Source organism: Aythya fuligula, chromosome Z (genome assembly GCF_009819795.1).
Source record: "Aythya fuligula isolate bAytFul2 chromosome Z, bAytFul2.pri, whole genome shotgun sequence".
NCBI classification, from domain to species: domain Eukaryota; kingdom Metazoa; phylum Chordata; class Aves; order Anseriformes; family Anatidae; genus Aythya; species Aythya fuligula.
This window is the reverse complement of record NC_045593.1, coordinates 19,244,836-19,265,975: the sequence shown is the minus strand read 5'-3', so window position 1 is coordinate 19,265,975 and position 21,140 is coordinate 19,244,836. Positions and strand designations below refer to the sequence as shown.

Sequence of the window (21,140 nt, the reverse complement as noted above, 5' to 3'; positions counted from 1 at the left end):
GGGGCACTACCTCACAGGCCAGGAACAGAGAAATTCCCAGAGAGGTGACTGGTGTACCTGTCTGGGTACTCCGGGGGTTTCACGGGGCAGATGAGCAATGGCTCACCTTCCCCTTTTAATTGCTCTTGTGGTTGCGACCAGCTGAGGCTGCAGTGGCCGGGCAGGTCCCAGGGACCAAGCCCCATCCCCAAAACTGCCAATTTTCTTCATTCCTGGGCCTCGTGCTGCCCAGTGCTGCTTGGAAGTGGTGGCTGTGTCTGGCGGTGGCTCTGCGCTCTGCAGATGTGCTAGTGGTGCTCCAGGCAGCCACAGTGAAACTGGGAGGAGGTGTCCAAAACAAATCCCATTCCAAGTAACCTTACCAGGGTTTAACGCCAACTATATGCACAGACTTGTTTCCAGAAAAGAAGTTGTGACTACCTCCAGCATTGCCCTTGGTCTCACCTGGCTTTGGTTGGTTCTTAAGGGTGGAGGATCCTCACAGGCCTTTGGGGAGCCTACAGCTCTGTTCTGAAGAAAGCACAGGGGGATCTTCAGAGACTGTTCAGCAAGGCCTCAGCGCTGCACCTGACAAAACCTGGCTTCCCCTTCCTGCTGGAGGGAAACCTGCTGGTTCCATAGGCTGCACAGCCCCCCCTTTAACGAGGGCAGACTCAGTCTGACATACATACAGGGGCTGCATTGTGTGCAACCTATGGCAGCAAAAATTACTGCTTTTGTTGCCACAGGGGAGCAATCCGGGCCCGCCACACCAGGTGCCACTTTGCAGTTAAAACAAACGCAGAACTAACACTGGATTCCTTCACCAGTGGGTGCCAGCACACCGAGCTCTTAGCTCGCTCCACAGTTTTCCTCTCCAATTTCACACAAAGCCCCTCGGGTTTTCACCAGCTTTCAGTGCGCCGCAGGGTGAAGCGCTGTGAGAGGCGTCAGCGGCTTCACCTTGCTGCTGCCTCCTCGCTGTCCGAGCACAGCACAGCGGCTTCCTGGAACTGTGCAAGTAAACAAAGGAGAGAAGCGGGGACTGCGGATGACGGGAATGCTGTGCTTTGCACAGGAAGCACATACTTGTGTGGCTTACACATCGGCTCGCCAGAAGCCGCCAGGTTCCCAGGGACGCAGGCGAGGCTGGGCACCCTGTGCCCCTCAAGGTGGGGTGGCCGGAGGGCTGCTGGGCATATTGGCACCTCGGTTTGACCACTGGTAAGGAGAGTGAAGCTGAACTGCTCTGAAAGAGCACCTCACATTGATTTTCCCGGGGTTTGTGCTGTTCCTGGTACAGCCTGGGATTCCTGCCTCCCCGCTGGTCTCCAGTTACCGTGAAACAACAAGCAGAGCCAAAAATCTCCCTCGGGCCCCCGCAAACCATGATGCTGCGCAAACTAGGAAAAGCCCGGCCTGGGTGGGGAAGCTCTGCTTTCATTCAGCCTGACACCCCCACACCCTGCAGCCAGACAGGAGGGACTGGTGGGGCTGGAAAACCTGGCGAGGCTGAGCGAGGGGGTGCACAGCCACGCCACAGCAGCTGGAGCCCCATCCACCCACCCGCCGCCTCATCTCGGAAGGAAATATCCATCCAAAGCCCTGCAGGGCTGTGCTGCTCTGCCTCTCCTGCAACGCAAGAAGCTACATGTGAAGGAGAACAGCAAGCACCAGCCAAATCCACCCTGCTGTGGCCATGGAGGGAGGGAGAGGGGGAAGGAGGCAGCAGGCAGAGCCCAAGGGGAGGCAGGGAGCGAAGAGCAGAGCCGGCCACACTCCTGCTCTCAGCCTTGGGCCAAGCAGCTCTGCCTGGCCCCAGCCCGGCTTCAGCACCCACGGGAGCATTCGGCCACGCCGGGAGGCGGCAGCAGCACATCGCATGCAGCTGCTCCAGCCCTACCCACAGCTCGCCTTACTTGTGCCTTTTTTTTTTTTTTTTTTTTTTTTTTGGGTAATTCTTTTCTGAGGGTTTAGCAACACCCCTTGGCTCTTCTCCTCCCTCTCCCGCTGTCAGAAGAAGAGCTGAGCCTGGTCGTGCAGTCCCATCGCAATACGGAGCAGAAATCAAATGCAGACCCGACATTAAATCCAGACCCACAGGCAGGCTTGGCGCCCGCGTGCTGCAGGGCAGGTCAGTGTCTCAGCGCCTTCTGGCACTCGTCCCCTTCCACCGGGGCCACGCCACAGCCCGTCCACACGCAACAGGCCCTGCCTCCCTGTCCCTGCGTGCTGACGAACACAAGGGGTTGCTAATAGGAAGCTGTTCTCATGCATTGCTCCGGCCTGAATCACGGCACTGCAGCATCCAGGACCGTAATTACCACTGACCCCTGTTTGTTACCCATACGCATTCCCACGCAAGTACTTTGGGAACAAACAGAACTCTCAGTGACTGGTTCTGATCCAGACTTGGGCAGCAAGACTCTTCCTGCTTGAACGGATGCAGCTTTTTCCCGTTTTAAGGAAATTTATCACAGAAGAGCCACAGGGACCACCTCCCTCCCTGTGCGTGCATCTTCTCTCCTTCACCACCGCAGGACCAGGTTTTGGATGAGACGAGGGTGCTGTTTCTTTTCTGGGGTGTGGGGAGGTCTGTAACAAGCCCCAAAACGTACTCCAGCTGCTGTTTATTCTGGATCATGAGCCCCAAAATCCCTGTGGGGGGCTCCAGGCTGCCCCATGGGGAAGCAGCAGTGGGGAGGACGGATTTGACCTACAGCGAGACCAAGCAGCCACAGGGTGCCCTGCGACATCCAAGCTCTGCCCCACCTCCCCCAAACTCCATCAGCTTCTGGGGGCCACTCAGGAGATGGGGCTGCCCCCGTCCCTCTCCCTGCTCCTCACCCACAAAGCCCAGGACATCCCATTGTGCACTCCGAGCCAGACACACTTTTCCCTTGGCGTCTCCGCAGCGCCTGGCCTGGTTTTGTCACCTCGGGGAGTCCCCCACCTCCTCCCCCAGGCGGGGTCTCTTCCAAGAAAAAAAAAAGAACCACAAAGCCAGGCAGGCGAAAGCCGCAGGGCCAAGTGCCGTGACCTGGGCCCTGTTCCCAGCCTGGTGCCGGGCAGGGCTGGCCATGAGCCTGCTGCCTCCTCCCCTGTGCCAGACCCACACCCCTGCCTCCCTGCCTGCTTCCTCTTCCTCCTCCTGGCCTCAGCCCAGGGGGAAACACTGTCTCTGGCCACTGTTCCTGCACATTTGGTGATGCACAGGGCCCCCCGTGGCATTTCCTGCCCTGAAAAATCTTCAGGAGGTTTTGTGCCACGCTGCGAGACAGCACCAGCTGCTGCAGCGAGAGTCCTGACCCTAAGACGCAGCTGTGCAAAGTCACTTGCGAATAGGCCAGGTGTTAGCAGAGGTTTATGAGGGCTGGTCTAACTCCTGCAAGACCTGATGTACGGATTTTTGGTTTCCTAATTCAAGGTGATCTTCTGCTCATCTTTTTGCTGGATGTCTTCTTTTATAAACAGCAGTACTCATAGGTTGCAATATTTCTGTCAGAGAGTTTCTTCTTTCTATGCATTTATATAAATTAATGTCATTTCAGAATACGAGTTTGTAATTAGGCTATTACTCTTTTGAGAAAACAGAATAATCCCTTGCTACTGGAGTAGGTAGATGTCTGTACATGAAAGCAAATTGATTCATTGCATTAGCATGAAAAATACTCAAAATCACTCTTTAAAATTAGCCTGTAGACATTGTAGGAAAAAAGATCAGACTCTGTCAATGTGCAACACGTGGAGAATAAATAAAAATAGAAATAGAAACACCACAAATAAACCAACACTGCCACAGCACAAACTCCTTTAAAGGCAGGAAACCGAGACCCATCCGCAAGGGCTGGAGCAGGCAGAAGTACCTCATGCCACGAGCGTCTCTGCCCAAAGAGCTGCGCTCGGCCATGCCACTGACGAAGAAATCCATCACCACGAGAGCAAACCTCGGCGGTGAGGGCAAAATGACGGCAAGCGAGAGCCGAGGCAACCCGCAGCCTACCTGAGGCCATGGCAGCACAACATGGCTGCCCACGGCAAGCACAGCTGCTCCCATCCCATGCCACGCTCCTGTCCCTGCGGGGCCAGCACGGCCTGCACACCTTCACAGGGGGGCTTAAATTATTCACAGCAAAGAGGCAGTGGAAGCATTTTCCAGCTCTTGCTGGTTGGGGATGGTATTCTGAGGCAAACTGTGGCCACGCAGGCACAGGGCAGCGGCAGGATGCAGTGTGGGAGGGTGAGGTAGTGCACCGTGAGGCAGCAGGATCAACACAGCAGTGACAATCGGTGCATGGCCCAGGGAAGGACGGGCAGCTTTTCTGTGTGATGGGGCAATGCAGGCAGAGGTTTCTTGGGAAAATGGGCTGACAACAAGAGACAGGTGAAGCTGTCTTTCCTGTAAATTATAGTCTCACCACCTACAGAAATACCCTTTCTTAACAAAAAGATAATAGCTCTCTGGGACCGTAAAGCAGTCATTATTTTGAGAAAAGCGCCCTAGAATGTAATTCATTGCACCTCTGAGAGGAGGCGTCATGGCGGCCTGCAGCTCCCTCACGAGGGGAGCAGAGGGGCAGGCGCTGAGCTCTGCTCTCTGGGGACAGTGACAGGACCCGAGGGAACGGCATGGAGCTGGGACAGGGGAGGGTCAGGCTGGGGGTTAGGGAAAGGGTCTGCACCCAGAGGGTGGTCGGGCACTGGGACAGGCTGCCCAGGGCAGCAGGCATGGCACTGAGCTGCTGGCGTTCAAGGTGCATTTGGACAACGCTCTCAGACACATAGTCTGATTTTTGGGTGGTCCTGTGTGGAGCCAGGACTTGGGCTCAGTGATCCTTATGGGTCTCTCCCAGCTTAGGATGTTCAGTGGTTCTATCTTTTATATTCATGCCTGGACTTTGCTGCCCCCCAGACAAAACGTGTTGCACATCACCTGCAGGCACACACATGGCACAGGTTTCACTCACTCCCCAGCAGCAGGGAGAGGGGGCCATGCAGGAGCGAGGGGGACAGGGCCCTGCCATGGGCACAGAAATGAGAATGCACAAGGAGAGGGTGAAGATGGCTGGGGAAGAAAGGACAGGGACACTCCCATTAAAGACCACGCATCTCCCCTCCTCCACACCCCAGCAGGTCAGAGCAAACAGCACTCAGTTTATATCCAGGATCACCCTTCCCTTTAATAAGGACTGTACTTCCAGACGAGAACTAGCTGCCTGTGCTGGAGGTGAAAATGAGCAAAAACTAAACCTGTATGAGTCGATTTGCACCAGAAATTATTCACTGCACTCCTACTTCTTGCCTCTCACAGCTCAGGCAGTGTGAAATCTCGTTAGGCTCATGAAGAGCCAACACCCTCCGTCAGACGTGTAAAAGCAATTAAGCCCTTCCGAGAAGAAAAGCAAAAGCAGAGAAGGGATGTACTCCCAAAGGACGAGCAAAATCCAGGGCTTATTCATGAACCAAGCAATGTAGCTGCAAAGAATTCACTGGAGATCAAAGCAAAAGCAGGGGCTGTGTTTGGAGGAACTGTAAACTCATGGGAGAACGCCGCAGCCAGCAAAGGCAGCAAGCCACAAAAGCAGCTGGATGGACAAGTTTCTGGGGAGCATGCCAGGCACATAATTAGCTTTACATTAAAAACAAAGACACTGTCCCCTGCTGTTTAATTCTTCCCGTGTCCAAAGAATTTTTTTAAACATACTTTTTAAATAGAAAAAAGGTTGCAACAACAGAAGTATTGCCTCTAGGATAAATTCCTGCTCCTAAAGGGTAAGAAAAAAATAAAATCCAAAAGGAAAGCAAAACTAAATCCTCTCCTGTCCCGCTTCCCCCCACCATCAGCTGCTTGAGGTAAAAGGAGCAACAGAAATACAACCTGGAGACCATGTCCAGACTTAGCAGACACCAATGAAAGTATTCGTTCCAGAGCTGTGCTGGGCTCACTTGGTAGAAATAAGGGCAAAAAGAAACATCTTGGATTTTGTTGCATTATGATGAAATCTATACTACAGCATCATTTTGGGAAGCCTTTCAAGCTTTCTTCAGGCTGAAATGCTGGGTTTGGTTCAGTTATGTCCGAAGTGGGTACTTACCCTGATTTTAATCATATGCTCATCGTTTCTGACGTCCCTGAATGCTTCTGCATAATCTGACCATGGTTATGAAAAGGACAGCATTGTGGGGGGACACTGGGGATGGGGAAGGCTCAGAGCAATCGGGGTCCCTGGTTCTCCAGGGAGTGAGGTGAGCAGGCTCCCCAGTCCTGCAGAAACCTGGGGATGGGGACATTGGGGGCCCCGGGGCCCCCAGGGATGGGGACAATATGGATCCCCAAACAGGAGACAATATATCTGCCCAAAAATGAGAGGGTGGGAAGGTGGAGGTCCCACATTTCCCAGGGGTTGAGGTCTTGAGGCTGTCGGATCCCAGTGTCCCCAGGGACAGAGGCATGGGGGACACCAGAGGTCCCCATGTCCCACAGGCACTTAGTGTCCCCAGAGACAGGGATATCAAAAAGTGTTTGTAAAACGCTCTCAGAAATATGGTTTATTTTTTAGGTAATCGTGTGTGGTCATGAGCTGGAATTTTTGATTCTTCTGGGTCCCTTCCAGCTCAGGGTATTCTGTGATTCTGTATGTCGTATTTCTTCATCAAACTCCACTGGACCATTCCTAACATAATGGAGAAATTCCTGCAGCTCTTATCCTTGGCTAGGAGAGCACGGCAATCTGAGGACAGCAGTGACAGACCCAAGAAATCTAAATAAGGCTGCTTTTCTGAGAAATGCATGCTCACTTCAAAACTGCAGTTCTGTTGAGTCAGACACTGCAATCTAGATAAAAAAGCTGGCTTTTATATAAAAGCAGTGATAAAGTATTTGAAGTTCATCAGCTTGTGGCTAAGCAATGCACGAGAAACAAAACTGTACATAAAACACTGGTGGCATAAGTTCAGACTTGAAAGCATTGTCCCCATGGCTCTGTGACTCACCAGTGTTGAAAGGGCTCTTTGGAAGCACAAAACGCCGGATCACGGCAGGTCCTTTGCCTGCTTGGGGTGGGACACACGAGCTCGCCACAAGCTCAGGGGGGTTACAGGAAGCTCGGTCCCTGTGCGTCACCCTACACACCCTGTCCTGTCCCGCAGCGGGTGAGGGGTGTGGAACCCAATGCCCACCCCACTGCCCACCCAGGGGGAATCATCATCATCATCATCATCATCATCATCTGCTGCTGCTGCTGGGCTCTGCACAGCCTGGGCCTGGGAGTGCCAGTGTGTCAGGCAAGCTTACAAAAACTACTTTAGAAGCTGGGTTCCCCTTCTCCTTTTCTAGAAATGTGCTGTCTTTTTAAGAGCTGAAGAAAGTGAACAGCACTAGAAAAGGGATGGGCAGCATGAAATAATCCGTCTGTACTTACTTTTCAAGTGAGTCCTCCTTTAAATAAATTTAGAGAACAAATCATGCTGTACACATCTGTTTCAGTTCATCTTCTGATACTCCACTAAAAAAAAAAAAATAGTGATTCCATGGAAGAACATTTGGTCACACATTTGTGACAACTTCTGGATTGTGATTCTTCATTTTCCTGTTCTGATTTCCAAAAGAACTAGACAAAAGTATAATTTGAATTAAATAGTGAGGTGGTAGTAGGAATGATTATTTTATCTTGGAAAGGACAGCAAGCTAAATAATCATAAGAAAGCCCATGAAAAGACCAGACAAAGTAATCCAAGGGACAAAAGTTCACTAGAATAATTCAGTATTTTGTCAAACACTAAAAAAAAATTCTCTTAAGTAGCAAAACTGTGAAGAAATGTGAATGAAAGGATTACAAAGACAGAAAGGATTACAAAGACAAAAAAGATTACAAAGATTTTGTTCAGAGCCTTAATCCTAAATTATCCAACTGGGATGCACAACACATACTCAGAAAGGGTAGAGTTTGCATTTTGTAATAAATACACTCAGTAAACATTATGATTAAGAACAGCTAGTATTACAAAAAGTATGCTTAGTGTTTGCTCCATTTACAAATGTCATCCTCTGTATACAGGACAATATTTTAGACAAACAATTGCTTTGGACATGCTCTATTTATATGAGGGTAGCACATTTTCTGATAAATGATGAATTGCCGTAAGACAAACACAACACAAGAACTTATTTCTTCCTTTACTTCTTTACTTCTCCCTTGCCAGGAGGCAAAAGGCATTGCTATTAGCAACTACTTGAATTTAGACTAAGTCCATATACCTGTGGGCTCAAGGCTTGCCTACACTGAGGATGTGCCCTGCCTCCTGCTATGAACATCACAAACATTGACACAGAGAACCAAAATGAGACTTCGACTCTCTTCACAGTGGATTCAGCATGTTAAAGATCAATTTTACACAGACACAAATCATGTACGTGTTATATAAACTCTGTGTGTTATTTCCAAGTAACATTTGGCAGAGTATCTTACCTGAATATTTCAGAATAGGTCCTACCAAAGCATAGAGCCATTGAATACAAATTCTCAGCTTACGTCTTGTAATAAGGAGCGTGGCATTTGTTTCTAAAACACTGCATCGTGTGTGTGATCACTGAGATTCAGAATTGCATTGCTTGTTACATAAACAACCTCCCACACATTGAGCTGTTGAATCTTCGCTGTTTTGTGTTTTGACATCTTGGCTGGCAAAGTTAAAATGCTACCTCTAATACCTGAAACCCCATGGCTGTCAAAACAAAGCCCTCTTACACAAATCCACTGAGAGAGATTTCAAAATGAAAATCTGAGCTTTCTCTGAAATAGAGCATCAGAGTTGGCTCGTTATCTTTTCTTGTTGATACTGGCAATTTCTGACCACATTTGGTAACTGCAAAAACTACCAGCTGAAACCTCGCTCTCATGAACACAGCACATTGCATGCACCATGGTTTGTGCACGAGGCTGCAGACAGCAGGACCTCTAACACATGTTCCTCCCCGTCATTTTGAAACATACAAAATACAGCTAAACACTGCGGCCCTAGGATCTTTGTTTGCAAAGATCTGCTCAGCTGAACCATGCCAGTTGCCTATCACAGCTGCAGTCACCAAGCATTTAAAGTCATTATCTTGTTACCACCCACAGTAATAATCTGCGCGATGGAGGCACTGGAAGATAACGTCTGTATTATCACTGAGCTCGGGACTTGAGCCCGCCTGTGCCTCAAGCTTCTTGATATCTGTGCTGCTGAAGTGTTGGTTAGCACTCAGATGGGAGGGGAAGGAGCCAGCCACCTTCCCGTACAGGAAATGCAGATGTGCTGACAGAGAAAGGGGAGACAGCCTTGAACTAGGCAGAGTCTTCCTCCTCCTCCCTCCAGCATCGGGGGCTCAAGCCAAGGCACATACCAGTGTCAATCTAACAGCAGAGCAGCAAGTACAGTAAACACACAGACACCAGATGGACATAGACCCACTAGAGCAACTCCAGAGGAGGGCCATGAGGATGATCAAGGGGCTGGAGCACCTCTCCTGTGACGACAGGCTGAGGGAGCTGGGGCTGTTCAGCCTGGAGAAGAGAAGGCTCCAGGGAAACCTTACAGCAGCCTCCCACTACCTAAAGGGGACTACAGGAAAGCTGGGGAGGGACTCTGTCAGGGAGTGGAGTGATAGGGGAATGGGGAGTGGCTTTAAATTGAATGCAATGGGGCTTTAAATTGAAAGAGAGGAGATTTAGATTAGATTTTGTTGTTCTGATAATAAATTTTTTCTTTTTCTGTTTGTTGTTGTTGTTGTTGTTGTTTGCTTGTTTGTTTGTTTTTGTTGTTGTTGTTGTTTTGTTTGTTTGTTTTTTGTTTTTTGTTTTTTTTATACAAGCCTATATGGTAAAGACAGGTATATAAAGCAGGATCTCTATTTATGTATCTTCTTGGTCTGAAACTCAAATGGGAGATAAAAAGGGGGGAGGAATTAAAATGTCCACACAAGTAATTTAAGGTAAGCTGTGCCCTGTAAGAAGCCTGTAACAGGATCAAATTTCAAATAGCATTAAATTCTCAAGTCCTGTCTGCCCTGAGGAGTAACTAACATCAGCAGGGTGGATTATAACTGGAGTGCATCTTACAGTGTTAAATCTTAAAGCTACATACAAGCATGGAGTCAAATGGCAGACCTGTGCAATAAATGGAGAAAAGAAAGAAAGCAGGAAATTGTTGAAATGACTGTGCAAGGGTGACATGAACTCATTTGCTGAGCCAGGAAAAGCAGCTGTGAGCCCCTCACATATACTGTGCTCTTATTAGGGCTCTCTTGCATGTAAGCATTTACCTCTGCTGCAGGAGATATCAAACACGGACTAGCAATGAAATGCTTCTGAACAACTTGTGAACACACTTGTGTCCTCACTTGTGAACACAAGTTGAAACATCTACCTTAAGAGGTTATCAGCTATCTCAAAAAGAGAAATCTATTCATAATAAATTCATTTTTCAGGAATAGTAAAAGATAGTATGTTATTTGTAATGAAATACACATAGTGGTAAGAAAAACACAATCTTAACAGCATTATCTGGGACGGACCACTTGCTCAATGCCTACAGCAGCTGTTCAGCAGCAATCACATCACCTGTGGAGGAGCAGGCACCAAACAGGAGTGCTAACTGGAGGAAGAAAGACTCCTTCTCTCCCCTGCATTAATTACCAGTGCACTTTTTTTTTTTTTTTTCCCCTATTTAGGGGATTTTAAAGGACATGAGGAACACAGAAATATGGATTCTATATTCCATATGGTTATGGAATGTGCTAATTTTGTCCCTTAGGTTAATCTATGTAAGTTTGTGGGATTTCTATTCAGAGAATTTTAAACACTGTGGAGGTAAATAGTAGTAACTCTACTAACAAAACACAGAATGTTTAATTTAGCTAAAAATCCAGTAAGTAAAGAAGATACACCTACTAACAATTTGCTGGGCATAAGCCTCCCACTCCTCTTCCTACACAGGGAAGGCTTTCTATGCCTACTCTTCTTTGTCTCCTTTTTCCGTCCCCACTACTCCTGTTCTTTTTCTCCCCTGAAGAAGTCCATAATTATGCACAAGAGTGATAATGTCAAGCCTTTAAATACTTCCAAAACAGTTTAAAGTCTTCGAGTGACCACATTTGCCACAAATGTCACACCAAACACCTTTTAAACACTTTTTATTTATAGTTGACTCCATCTTTTCTTTTTTACCTATAATATAATAAAATATTTTAGTAAGAATTTTACAGCAATAGTCTCTTTCCTACTGAAAACAAATAACTTGGAGTTTTCTGCCTAATAGTTTTGCTGCCTATATACGATCAAAACTGTAAGTGGTTTTGACCTCTCAGAATCATAAAACAAAAGACGGAAGTTACAGCCTGCTTGTAGAAATCTCTAATCCTAAATCAGTTATCAGAGGATATTTATGTTTATCCGGTAGATTTGGTGTTTTTTCCACTACCTCTCAGAAAAAGACTTTCCTAGATATAAATTCAGTGCTTATTCTAACAGAAGATGCAATACTTAGCTTTCTTTTCCAGATTGAAATTCCAAAACTCCAGCTGAGGAAAACAGTTTTAAAACAGGAGAAATTAAGGGCATAGTAACAAGAAGATAAGAAGATATCTTGCAGTAAACAGTAAAAAAATAAAAATTAAATTAAATTAAAAAAAAAAAAAAGTGGTGAATAAGCAGGAAACAGAAGTAGCACAAAATACGGAGTGTGATTAAAAGCAAGAGAAAGGGAAGGCAGCAAGCCAACATAACCCTGTATTTCCCAAAATGCTGATAAATCAATAGCGTATACACAACATATCCCCTCATTAAAGACATGGAAACTATGAGCCAAACTGCTGATTCAGTGTTCAGGATGCAGAAGGATGATTACTGAAGTCTGCCAACTACTTGCAGAACAGGAGGAACGCTACACATAAAACCAGATAAAAAACAAGGTGGGGGGAGGATAAAAATAGTAAAGCAGTTCTACTTCATGTAACTTAAGGAAGTATTTGGCAAATACTGGCTCCCCTCAAGTTTGTGCACATTGCCCTAACAGTGCTCAGTCATTGCAACTGGTTGCCTGGGGGGAAATCAGTGAGCAATTTGCACTGCTGGATGTTGTCACAGTGGAAATCAAAATTAAGAACTAAGAAAAGAAGATACCTTACCTCCTTTGCCTCACTACTGACACATCTACATGGTTAAAAAATAAAAATAAAAAAACACCACAACACTAAAACCTCAGCAGGTATAAACACAGTGCACCGATAACTTCACAGCTGTTCAAAGAAATGGGGTAATTTCATCCAAAGGAACCATGATCGTCCAGGTTAGCATATACGAATATGTAAAAGCAGCACTGCCAAGATGGGCTTGTACACGGGAAGTTTTCTCTTGCTAATGAGCTGTGGCCAGACCAACCATGTCCAGTGTTACATAGGATTGTCCTACAGCATTTTGTTGAAAAGCAGGTAAAACAGTTGGCTGCTTCTTGGGTTCATTCTCACTAGGTTCTGTCAAGTTCTCAGAAATCAGAAATTCCCTCGTTTTAACAGAATTTCTAAGGTATGGGTTGAACAATGTTTTTTCACTGAAATCTTCCAGCTTTAACACTTCTTCATTATCACTTTCTTCATTTTTAACTGAAATCTGTTGGGTTTCACGTAAATCATCTTCCAGCATTTCTATGGGTTGGATTTTCTTGGCTGGTATCAAAGCTGAATGCATTTGACTTCTGAAATCTTCACCAGTAATTACATAAGGCATAGATGGTGAAAGGCATTTAGCAACTTCATGTTCTTCATTATACTGTATCTTTTTTTCTCCATTTAACAGAGTTATTTTGTGTTCTGAGATATTTTGTACGGCTGTTGCATTAGTATCAGTACACTCAGAAACATGGTTTTCACAGTTCATTAGCAATAATCCTTCATGATCTTCTTCAGGAAAGCAATCTTCCAAAACATTTAAGTCCTCCAGGCCTAAGGTTTTATCCTCGTATGTCACTCCCTTCAAAAACGAATTATTCTGTCAGTGCAAAGAGATGAATTTGAAAGTTACATAAAGACAGATAATGTATCAGAAGATCTTTTAATATATATTTGCACTTGATCTGTTTAACTTTTAAAACTAAAAGTATATTAATAAAGAGTTAGTGTGCATTTCAGCTGTGATGCAGTTATATTTAAATGAGTATTAAAAATTACATTGTTGTTCTATCCATTTGTTAAACACTTTCATATCATGGAACCTGAACTATTTCCATTTTTTCCACTCTAAATAACCCTTTTACAGACAAAATTTTAAATCCCATTCTCCACAGATTATGCTTTCTACAGAGTCCTGATCAACTCCATTCAAATAATCATGAGAACTTCAACAAGCATAAATATCAATAAATTAAAAACATGTAAATGTTAGTACAACTGTATACCTCAGGATTACCAAATCTGATTATTTCTTGTACTAGACTTTTTTTTGTGGAGAAGGGAGGAAATATCCAGATGTGGTGATTTGAGTCAATAGACTCAATAACCTGTGAAAAATTGGCTGTATTTTATGAGCCGTGGACACCAATAACTTCATAATTCCAAAACATTATTTCTTGTTATCATGTAAGTAAGAATTAAATTACTATACTTTATAAAGATGCATCCTTCTACTTGTTTGAAATATAACTAAGAGCATTTTATAATACTTAAAAGAATGAAATCAAATACTCTTTTTCTTTCAGTTAGTCATAAAATTAATGTTAGAGAAGGAGTTGTCTTCCGTCCCTTTGATCCCTTCTTTAATAAATAAAATGTCAGCTATTACCATGGAGGCATCAAGAGGCCATTCCACAGCAACGCTCTCTGCAGGGTTGGGTATATCAGGCCAGCAAACCTTTTTAAACCTAATATTGAGAAATAATGTTTATTCAACTGATGAAAAATAGATTATTAAAAACTAAAGGAATAAAAATCAAAGAGGTCAAAATACCAAACTTTCACAAAGGAAATTTTTCTTATACTAACACAGTACTTTTCATTAAAATCATTTTCCCTCACATCAATTTTTATTAGAAAAGATGTCAAGTAAAAATCTTGTTCTACAGAGACATTGCAGAAGATTTGTTAATGCATAGTCAACTTTCTGAACATGTGGTAGTTTAAATAATAGTATGCCAGAAAAAGGCTGTATGTAAAAGCTGCTGTGATCATGTTTCTGGTAGCTCCTCAGTGAAAAGCTACCTTTGTTCTAGTGAAAATGTTCCTAACATTACACCACACTAAATTTACACTTAGTTCTTATTTCATCAGCAGATAAAACACAATAGATGAAGCTGTAGCTTCACTTTTTACTACTCTGATGGAGTAGTAAACAGGAAACAAAATGAATCATTCATATTACGTTTAATAAGCAAATGAAAACCTGGTCATCGTTTGACTTTTTACATTGCAGTTCAATCCACATAAGAATATTAACACTAAAGTACATCTCAAAGTATTCTCCAGGATCAAAGCATCATTTCCTACTTTTACGAAAAATCAGAATATACAATACAGATGAAGACGGAAAACTGTTGGAAATGACACATCACATCAACTATACTTACATATCAACTTATCAGTTTTCATAGCTAAGAACCTCCCCAAATATTTAAGATTATTAAGCTTATGATTAAGCTTCAGCCCAACAACCCAGTCATTCGTCATGCTACATAAAAGCATATTTTTAACCTTAACAAATCATCACAGCTATCTTTGGGATCTTGCAGTGTCCCCACGCTCCAAGAGAGCAATTTAAAATCTGGCAGGGGACATCTGTAACAGTAGATGAAAGCATTACATTTCATACACAGATAATGGATGCAAACTCATGGATCAATCATCCAAATGCTTCACATGATGAAATTTTTAGTTTCTTAATGACTCCTTTACAGTCACGAAGTAATGAAAGTAATCTTAGTGTAACTAAGCAATACAGGTTACATGAAACATGCTCTAGTGGTGTATTTGCAGATATATTAAGAAAGTATAGGAAGATTTCTGTCAGCTTTTTTTGGCATTATTATTTCAGTATCTGACTTAAACTGCACTCCCCTCACCTGATTGACCACAGAATTGCAACTAGCATGTAACATCTGCTATAAACTGATACAGATAACAAGTAAATCAATTTATCCTTTATTTTCCCCATCTACTGCACTTTCTAAAATTAATATTTATTTTTGGACTATAGCACATTAACTACAATTACAAGATATTTAGGCTTTTTCAGTTGTTACTCCATTAGCACTATTTTCTAATTTGACATTGGTTTGAAACCCAGCCCAGAAGCATTTAGAAAATAAATTTTAAAATGGGCTTTTTACACTTAAAGACTAAATTCAGTTTCAGAAGATGAAAAATGTACTCACACGTGTTTTTTCAAAATGCATGTTATCCAAAGGCCTAACAGAAAGAACATGCTTAATCCAACGGGTATAGCAATGAAAATAATGTCTTCTTTATCTTTAGAGAAAAAAAAAAAAAAAAAAAAAAAAAAAAAAAAAAAAGATGTTTATAATTTCTTTATGTATTCCATTAAGACAGCTGATTTTCAACATCAACCACCTAATTAGCACCATTTTAAAAGTTTTGCCAAAACTAGTTAAAGTTACTCAGAATACTGCCACACTCGTACAAAGTGTCAAAAGATGAGTATTTTGCATCCAACAAGTCATAGTTACTAAGCCAGAAAAGCGGCCTATCCTGGAACTTCTCAAAATATCTCAGGAACAGATGTATCAGATTTTAAAATTTACTTAATTTAATTGAATCACACAATAAATCAGATGGGAGGGGACATATGCAGTTCACCATATCCAACTTAGAATCAGGTTGTCTAGTGTCCATGTTAGTACCAAACCAATCTTTGATTATCAAAGTCTAATACCTCTCTGGGCAGTTTTTTTAGAGTCACCTAAAACTGCTGTACAGTGCCACTTCTACCTGTTAGTACAAAATAGATTTTAAATTTAATGCCAGAGGTAGGCTTTAAATATAAATAAAATACAGTTAACTCTCATGACTGAAACAGACTGTTCCAATTGCCAACCTTGCTTCCAAGTACCTCCCAACATAGGTCCTGATAGCAATAGAGACCAAAACTCAGCACAGCCTAACCTATGTTGCTTCTGAATGGCAAACTAGAAGATGAATTTACAGGCTGAAAAAAAAAAAAAAATAAAAGGAATTAGCTTCATGTCTCATGACCTGTTCAAGGACCTGTTTAGCTCCTGTACTTTTACATAAATCAGTTCAGCCAACACTGTGAATATTAATAAATATGGAAAACATTCTTTCAGAAGCAGGAAAGAGGAAGTGTCTGAAGTACCAGCACACAATCGTCACACCAATCTCCACACTAAAAATCTGGCTCAATGCACAGCTATTCTAATTCTAGTAACTCAAAAACATCTGCTTTTTGAAAAACTGTAAGGTGCTCTATCCCATAACTGATGGCACACAAAGAATACGATGATCCCCCAAAGATCCACAGTATTCCATGGTTTTACTGACAGCAAAAAGAATTGGCATTTTGATCTCTTATCCTGAGGTTTTAGTCTGTAAAGATGTTCAATGAGATTGAATTAAATTCAGCAAGTGTTGGTCAATCTTCCTTGTCTTAACACCCATTAAAAAGAATAAATAGATAAAAATAACTCTTACAGATGCCTAAACAAAGAAATCTTGTAATCTTGTATTTCCTACTTCAAAACTCCTTTTCAAAATAACAGTAACAAACCTGGAATATTACTTACTGAATTTCAAAGTCTTGAAGGTTTTTTGCTCTCCACTGGTTCCACCAGCTCTATTGCTTGCCATGATATAGACAGTATATTGTGTATTAGCCTGTAAGGACTTCAGTCTGTGGTGCAGAACATCAGAGTTCACCGTTTCATCTTTTTTAGGAAAAGATTTAAAAAAAAAATAAGATAGTGTTATATCAGAACTGTACACTTATTTATCATCTTTTACAAAGATGTTACACAGAGTGTTTTTAAAGATGACTGAACAACTTGGCAAAGTGACCCTATCAGTCACTGTGGCAGAATGCTTGTTATCAAACAATGCTTGTTGATGTTACTTAACTGTTTGGAGCAAAAAACAAACCGCTATGTAATTACTTTTAAAAATAATCACATTAATTATTTGCTAAATTTAAAACATTTTAAAGTATTTTATCATAAGAAAAAAAAAAAAAAAAAAAAAAAACACCAAAAAAAGAAACACCACTGGCTTCTGAAATTTATTTCTACAACCTGTGGAACCTAAACTCAAAAAGAAATTGAAAACAGTTGGTGAAATTTGTGTTTCTGCAGCTCATAAAATTTAACTATATTTTTAGTTCATTGATCATCCAAAAGGATGCAGCCTACCAGCACTGCAGTATCACTCCAATAAAATTAGAGGAAGTTAGCCAAAAGCAACACAATTTTTCCAGTTTCCAAATGCTTTTCTGAATAGAACTCAGTGTTTCGAATACCCTGTCCATTCCTGGAATTGGTATGATATGTTTTACTTTAACTTTTTCTAAGCAGGACATACATGTATATCGTAACATTTTACGTCTGCCAACAGAATTAAGAACATGTTTGTGTATTATGAAATTAAAGGATTTTCTGATAAATGAAATCAAAGCTAATACATCACCATTTAGCTCAGCCAAGAAATGCTCAGGAAATAGATACACTGCAACATACCCTGAGATTGAGCAAAGTTTTTCTTAAATCAAGGTTTGAAAAGTACAATTCTGGAGTTAAAAGGCCATCAATGAAATCACCTTTGCGCAAACTCAAAGTTCTCTCTTAGATGTGACAAAAAGATGTGATATCAAGGAAGCCTCAAAAAACGACAGTACAGTTGGGTTTTGCCTTTTAAGACTAACTCCCATGAGTTGCTATTTAGTAATATTTTCCTTAAGAAACTAATCCGATGTCCTAAAATGGGCACAGTGTTTCATGTGAGAAGCTTTGCAATGCTTTACAAATTTTGCTTTGTTTGAGGCTGCATGTCTTAAGGATGACCCTGCACAAAACATTCAGCATTAACACATTCAGGAACTAACACGGCAAGGAAGTAGAAGACTAAATCTGACATAAATTGTCATAGCTTCATCTTTCTAACTTACAAATTACCAAAAATATTCTTGCCCTGGCTCTGAACTGGTTATCCAGAAGCAACTGAAGACATGTCAAGATCTGTAAATTTGAGATTGTTTAAAGAAAGATGTTAGGTTTCTGCTAACAGTGATGTCTAAAACAAAGAAGGAAAAAGAACAACTTATAAGGCATTGAATGATCCAACAGTACTCTTGATAAACTATTCAGGAAGAAGAAATTTAGATCACTGAAACATGTCTCACAAAAGATTCTGCTGAGATTCATGCTAGATGTTCTGAATAGATAGGATTATACTGGTTATTGACACTTTGCATGGATGCTATTTTTGATATAGGCGATTATTAAAAAGGTATGCTACCAGCCTACAGAGCAGGAAAGCAATATCAAACACAAAACATTAAGCTCATCTGAAGGAATTAATCTAAAAAACTATGTCCATAGAAATTATTTCCTGGAAGATTGTTTTTGCTTTTTGGCTATTGTTTGCTACTTTGTTTTTATTTTGAATCCACTGTGAAAATAATTCTACCAGTAAATTTCTACCATACTGTTCTAGAAGTTCAGGACTTGGGAAAGGCATCCTTCCAAGGACAAACATGGAACTTATAAACTTACTGAACCCTCAAGTGCTTCAAATTCTTGAATTGGCACAGAATCTATGCTTTGCCAATTTATTCTAACCGCAGATTAATTCATCTGTCTCTACTACAATTTTTTTCAACTGGCTCCAAATGTGTGTCTTGACAGAGAGATCTGAAGAAGGAAAGAGACTAATACTTATGTAAAAGTGGAAAACTACAAATATCTGGCAAATAATACTTTCTAATTTGGCATAAACTTTATTTTATTTTTTAACATTATGGAGAACAGGTTGTAAAAAGTCTCTCATATATGAGCTGCCATCCAAGTCGAGGAAAAAGAAGAGGAATGGCAATGCTGTCACACACTAAGTTTAACAACTGAAGATTCAGCAGATCTGGATCCCATCAAAGATGCAGAAGGGATTCACTATTAAGATTCACTAACAGAAAGCTGTGTTGTACAAAATAAATTCAAAACAGATAAAGAAACCAAGCAAGAATAAACATGCAATATTAAAGCAAGGACTGTTCACTAGAATTCTCCAACATCTCAGCTAAAACTATCAGTCCTTTATGTAAGCCAAATTTTAGTAACAGTATTTTCAGACATATTTATGTAACAAATACATAATAACAAAGTATGCTAATAGCTACAAAAATAATTATTATAATCAGACAGCAAATTGTCATAGCCCTGTTGTAATCTTTGATGTTTAATGTATACTTACTCAACTCTTTTCCACCTTCAGGTTTATAAAATATTGTATAGTTAGTGATAAAGCCATTTCTTTTATCTTTTGAAATCTCCTCCCATTTTATTACAACTTCATTTTTGCCTAGAACATCTGTATCAGCCACAGGACCTTCTGATGGCTCTGCACAGAAGCATCATAAATTAGAAAAACTGTCTACATGTCACAGCATTATCCATATGTTACCTCACACATACCAGGAATATTAAGAAAGCAAATGTACAAGTAACTGTCTTATTAGTGCTCTGACATAGACCCAAACTTTTATCCTCTTTCCCATTCTGTCAACTTTTAATACTGTCACAGCTCACTATGACCAGGAAAGCATTCAAAACCAAGTTGTGCTAGTATTATTCTATCAAACAACAGTCTGTTACCTCTTCAAGTAACTAACAATAATATACTGTGAAACGTGTGTGCACATTTACACAGATCTAAAGGCACAGACATTAAAATTTTCACCTAAAATCTTAAAATTGTCAGTAAATTAGATTCTTGCAGCTGCCTGTAAATATCACTGCAGTCACATGAAACTTCTACAAAGAAATATTCCCTTCCTGCCTCTGAAATGCTATTTCATTTACAGTTTCTGTTCAACCATAAACTTCATGGGTCCTTACCATTTTTTATATCCAGGACAGCACATATTCTCTAATATTATACAATGGGACAAAAAGCAAGCTTTTCAAACTATTAATTTTATTCTGTGAGTAGAATCTCTCTTTTATTAGGTGCACAACTAGCTCAGTCAACTGCATCATTAAAATCAAGTGTACTTATATATCTAAATGCAGCTGCAGCATTTAAGAGATGCCAGTTAAATAAAATAAAATAAAATAAATAAAATAAAATAAAATAAAATAAAATAAAATAAAATAAAATAAAATAAAATAAAATAAAATGTCTTTTTAGCTATACTCTTTCCAAGTGTGTTGTATACCCTACAGACGCATTGCAACCAATGGATGACTTTCAAGCAGAGCTGTACCTGAACCTTCCTCAGCATCTGCTTCTGTCCTTCAATAATGCCAGTACCTAATTTATCAAAGAAAATACAACCTAACAGACAGACTACAGCATACCTTTCACAACATCATGAAATACGTACCTTTTTCTTGAACATAAGTTTGTATGGAATATGGAGCTGCTACTTTATTGCCATAAAGAGGATACACTGACATGTTATAGCATACAAATGGTTTAAAGATTTCTGAAAAAAAAAATGAAAGAGTACTTTCACAGTTCTCCGCATAAAACATATAGATATAATACGGCTTACAGTTTTGCCTTTGTACTTATAACATGTACTCTGCACACTGATTTTTCATGGAAACTACATACACAGCCAGATCATTACTATTCAGAGTTTATCAATTAAAAAAAAAAAAAAGTCAGCCCCTGCTAGAAAATGGTGAGCAGTTCCTCGCCTCTTTATCAGTGCATTATAAGGCCACTGAAACCTCTGAGGAATGCTTTAGGTCCTAACACAAATGTGATTACATATCATAGAATCATAGAATGGCCAGGGTTGGAGGGGACCTTAAAGAGCACTCAGTTCCAACCCCCCTCCACCACAGGCAGCGACATCTCCCACTAGATCAGGTTGCTCAAAGCCCCATCCAACCTGACCTTGAACATCTCCAGGGACAGGAAAGATTGTATGATTATATATAACATGCCA

General features: G+C 41.6%; 1 protein-coding gene across 3 annotated transcripts in view; it reads right to left on the bottom strand.

Moving 5' to 3' along the window:
- Positions 1 to 9,780: 9,780 nt before the first annotated feature.
- The window catches only part of IL31RA (interleukin 31 receptor A), a 37,678-nt gene continuing 26,318 nt past the window's right edge, over positions 9,781 to 21,140 (bottom strand). For all 3 annotated transcript variants that reach the window (XM_032205751.1, XM_032205752.1, XM_032205753.1), the window contains exons 11-16: positions 20,568 to 20,669; positions 19,436 to 19,582; positions 16,765 to 16,905; positions 15,379 to 15,472; positions 13,794 to 13,872; positions 9,781 to 13,004 (exon numbers count right to left, since the gene is read on the bottom strand). In XM_032205751.1, the coding sequence (XP_032061642.1) occupies positions 12,375 to 13,004; positions 13,794 to 13,872; positions 15,379 to 15,472; positions 16,765 to 16,905; positions 19,436 to 19,582; positions 20,568 to 20,669 (1,193 nt within the window). In that variant the 3' untranslated portion in view covers positions 9,781 to 12,374. The remainder of the gene's footprint in view (positions 13,005 to 13,793; positions 13,873 to 15,378; positions 15,473 to 16,764; positions 16,906 to 19,435; positions 19,583 to 20,567; positions 20,670 to 21,140) is intronic.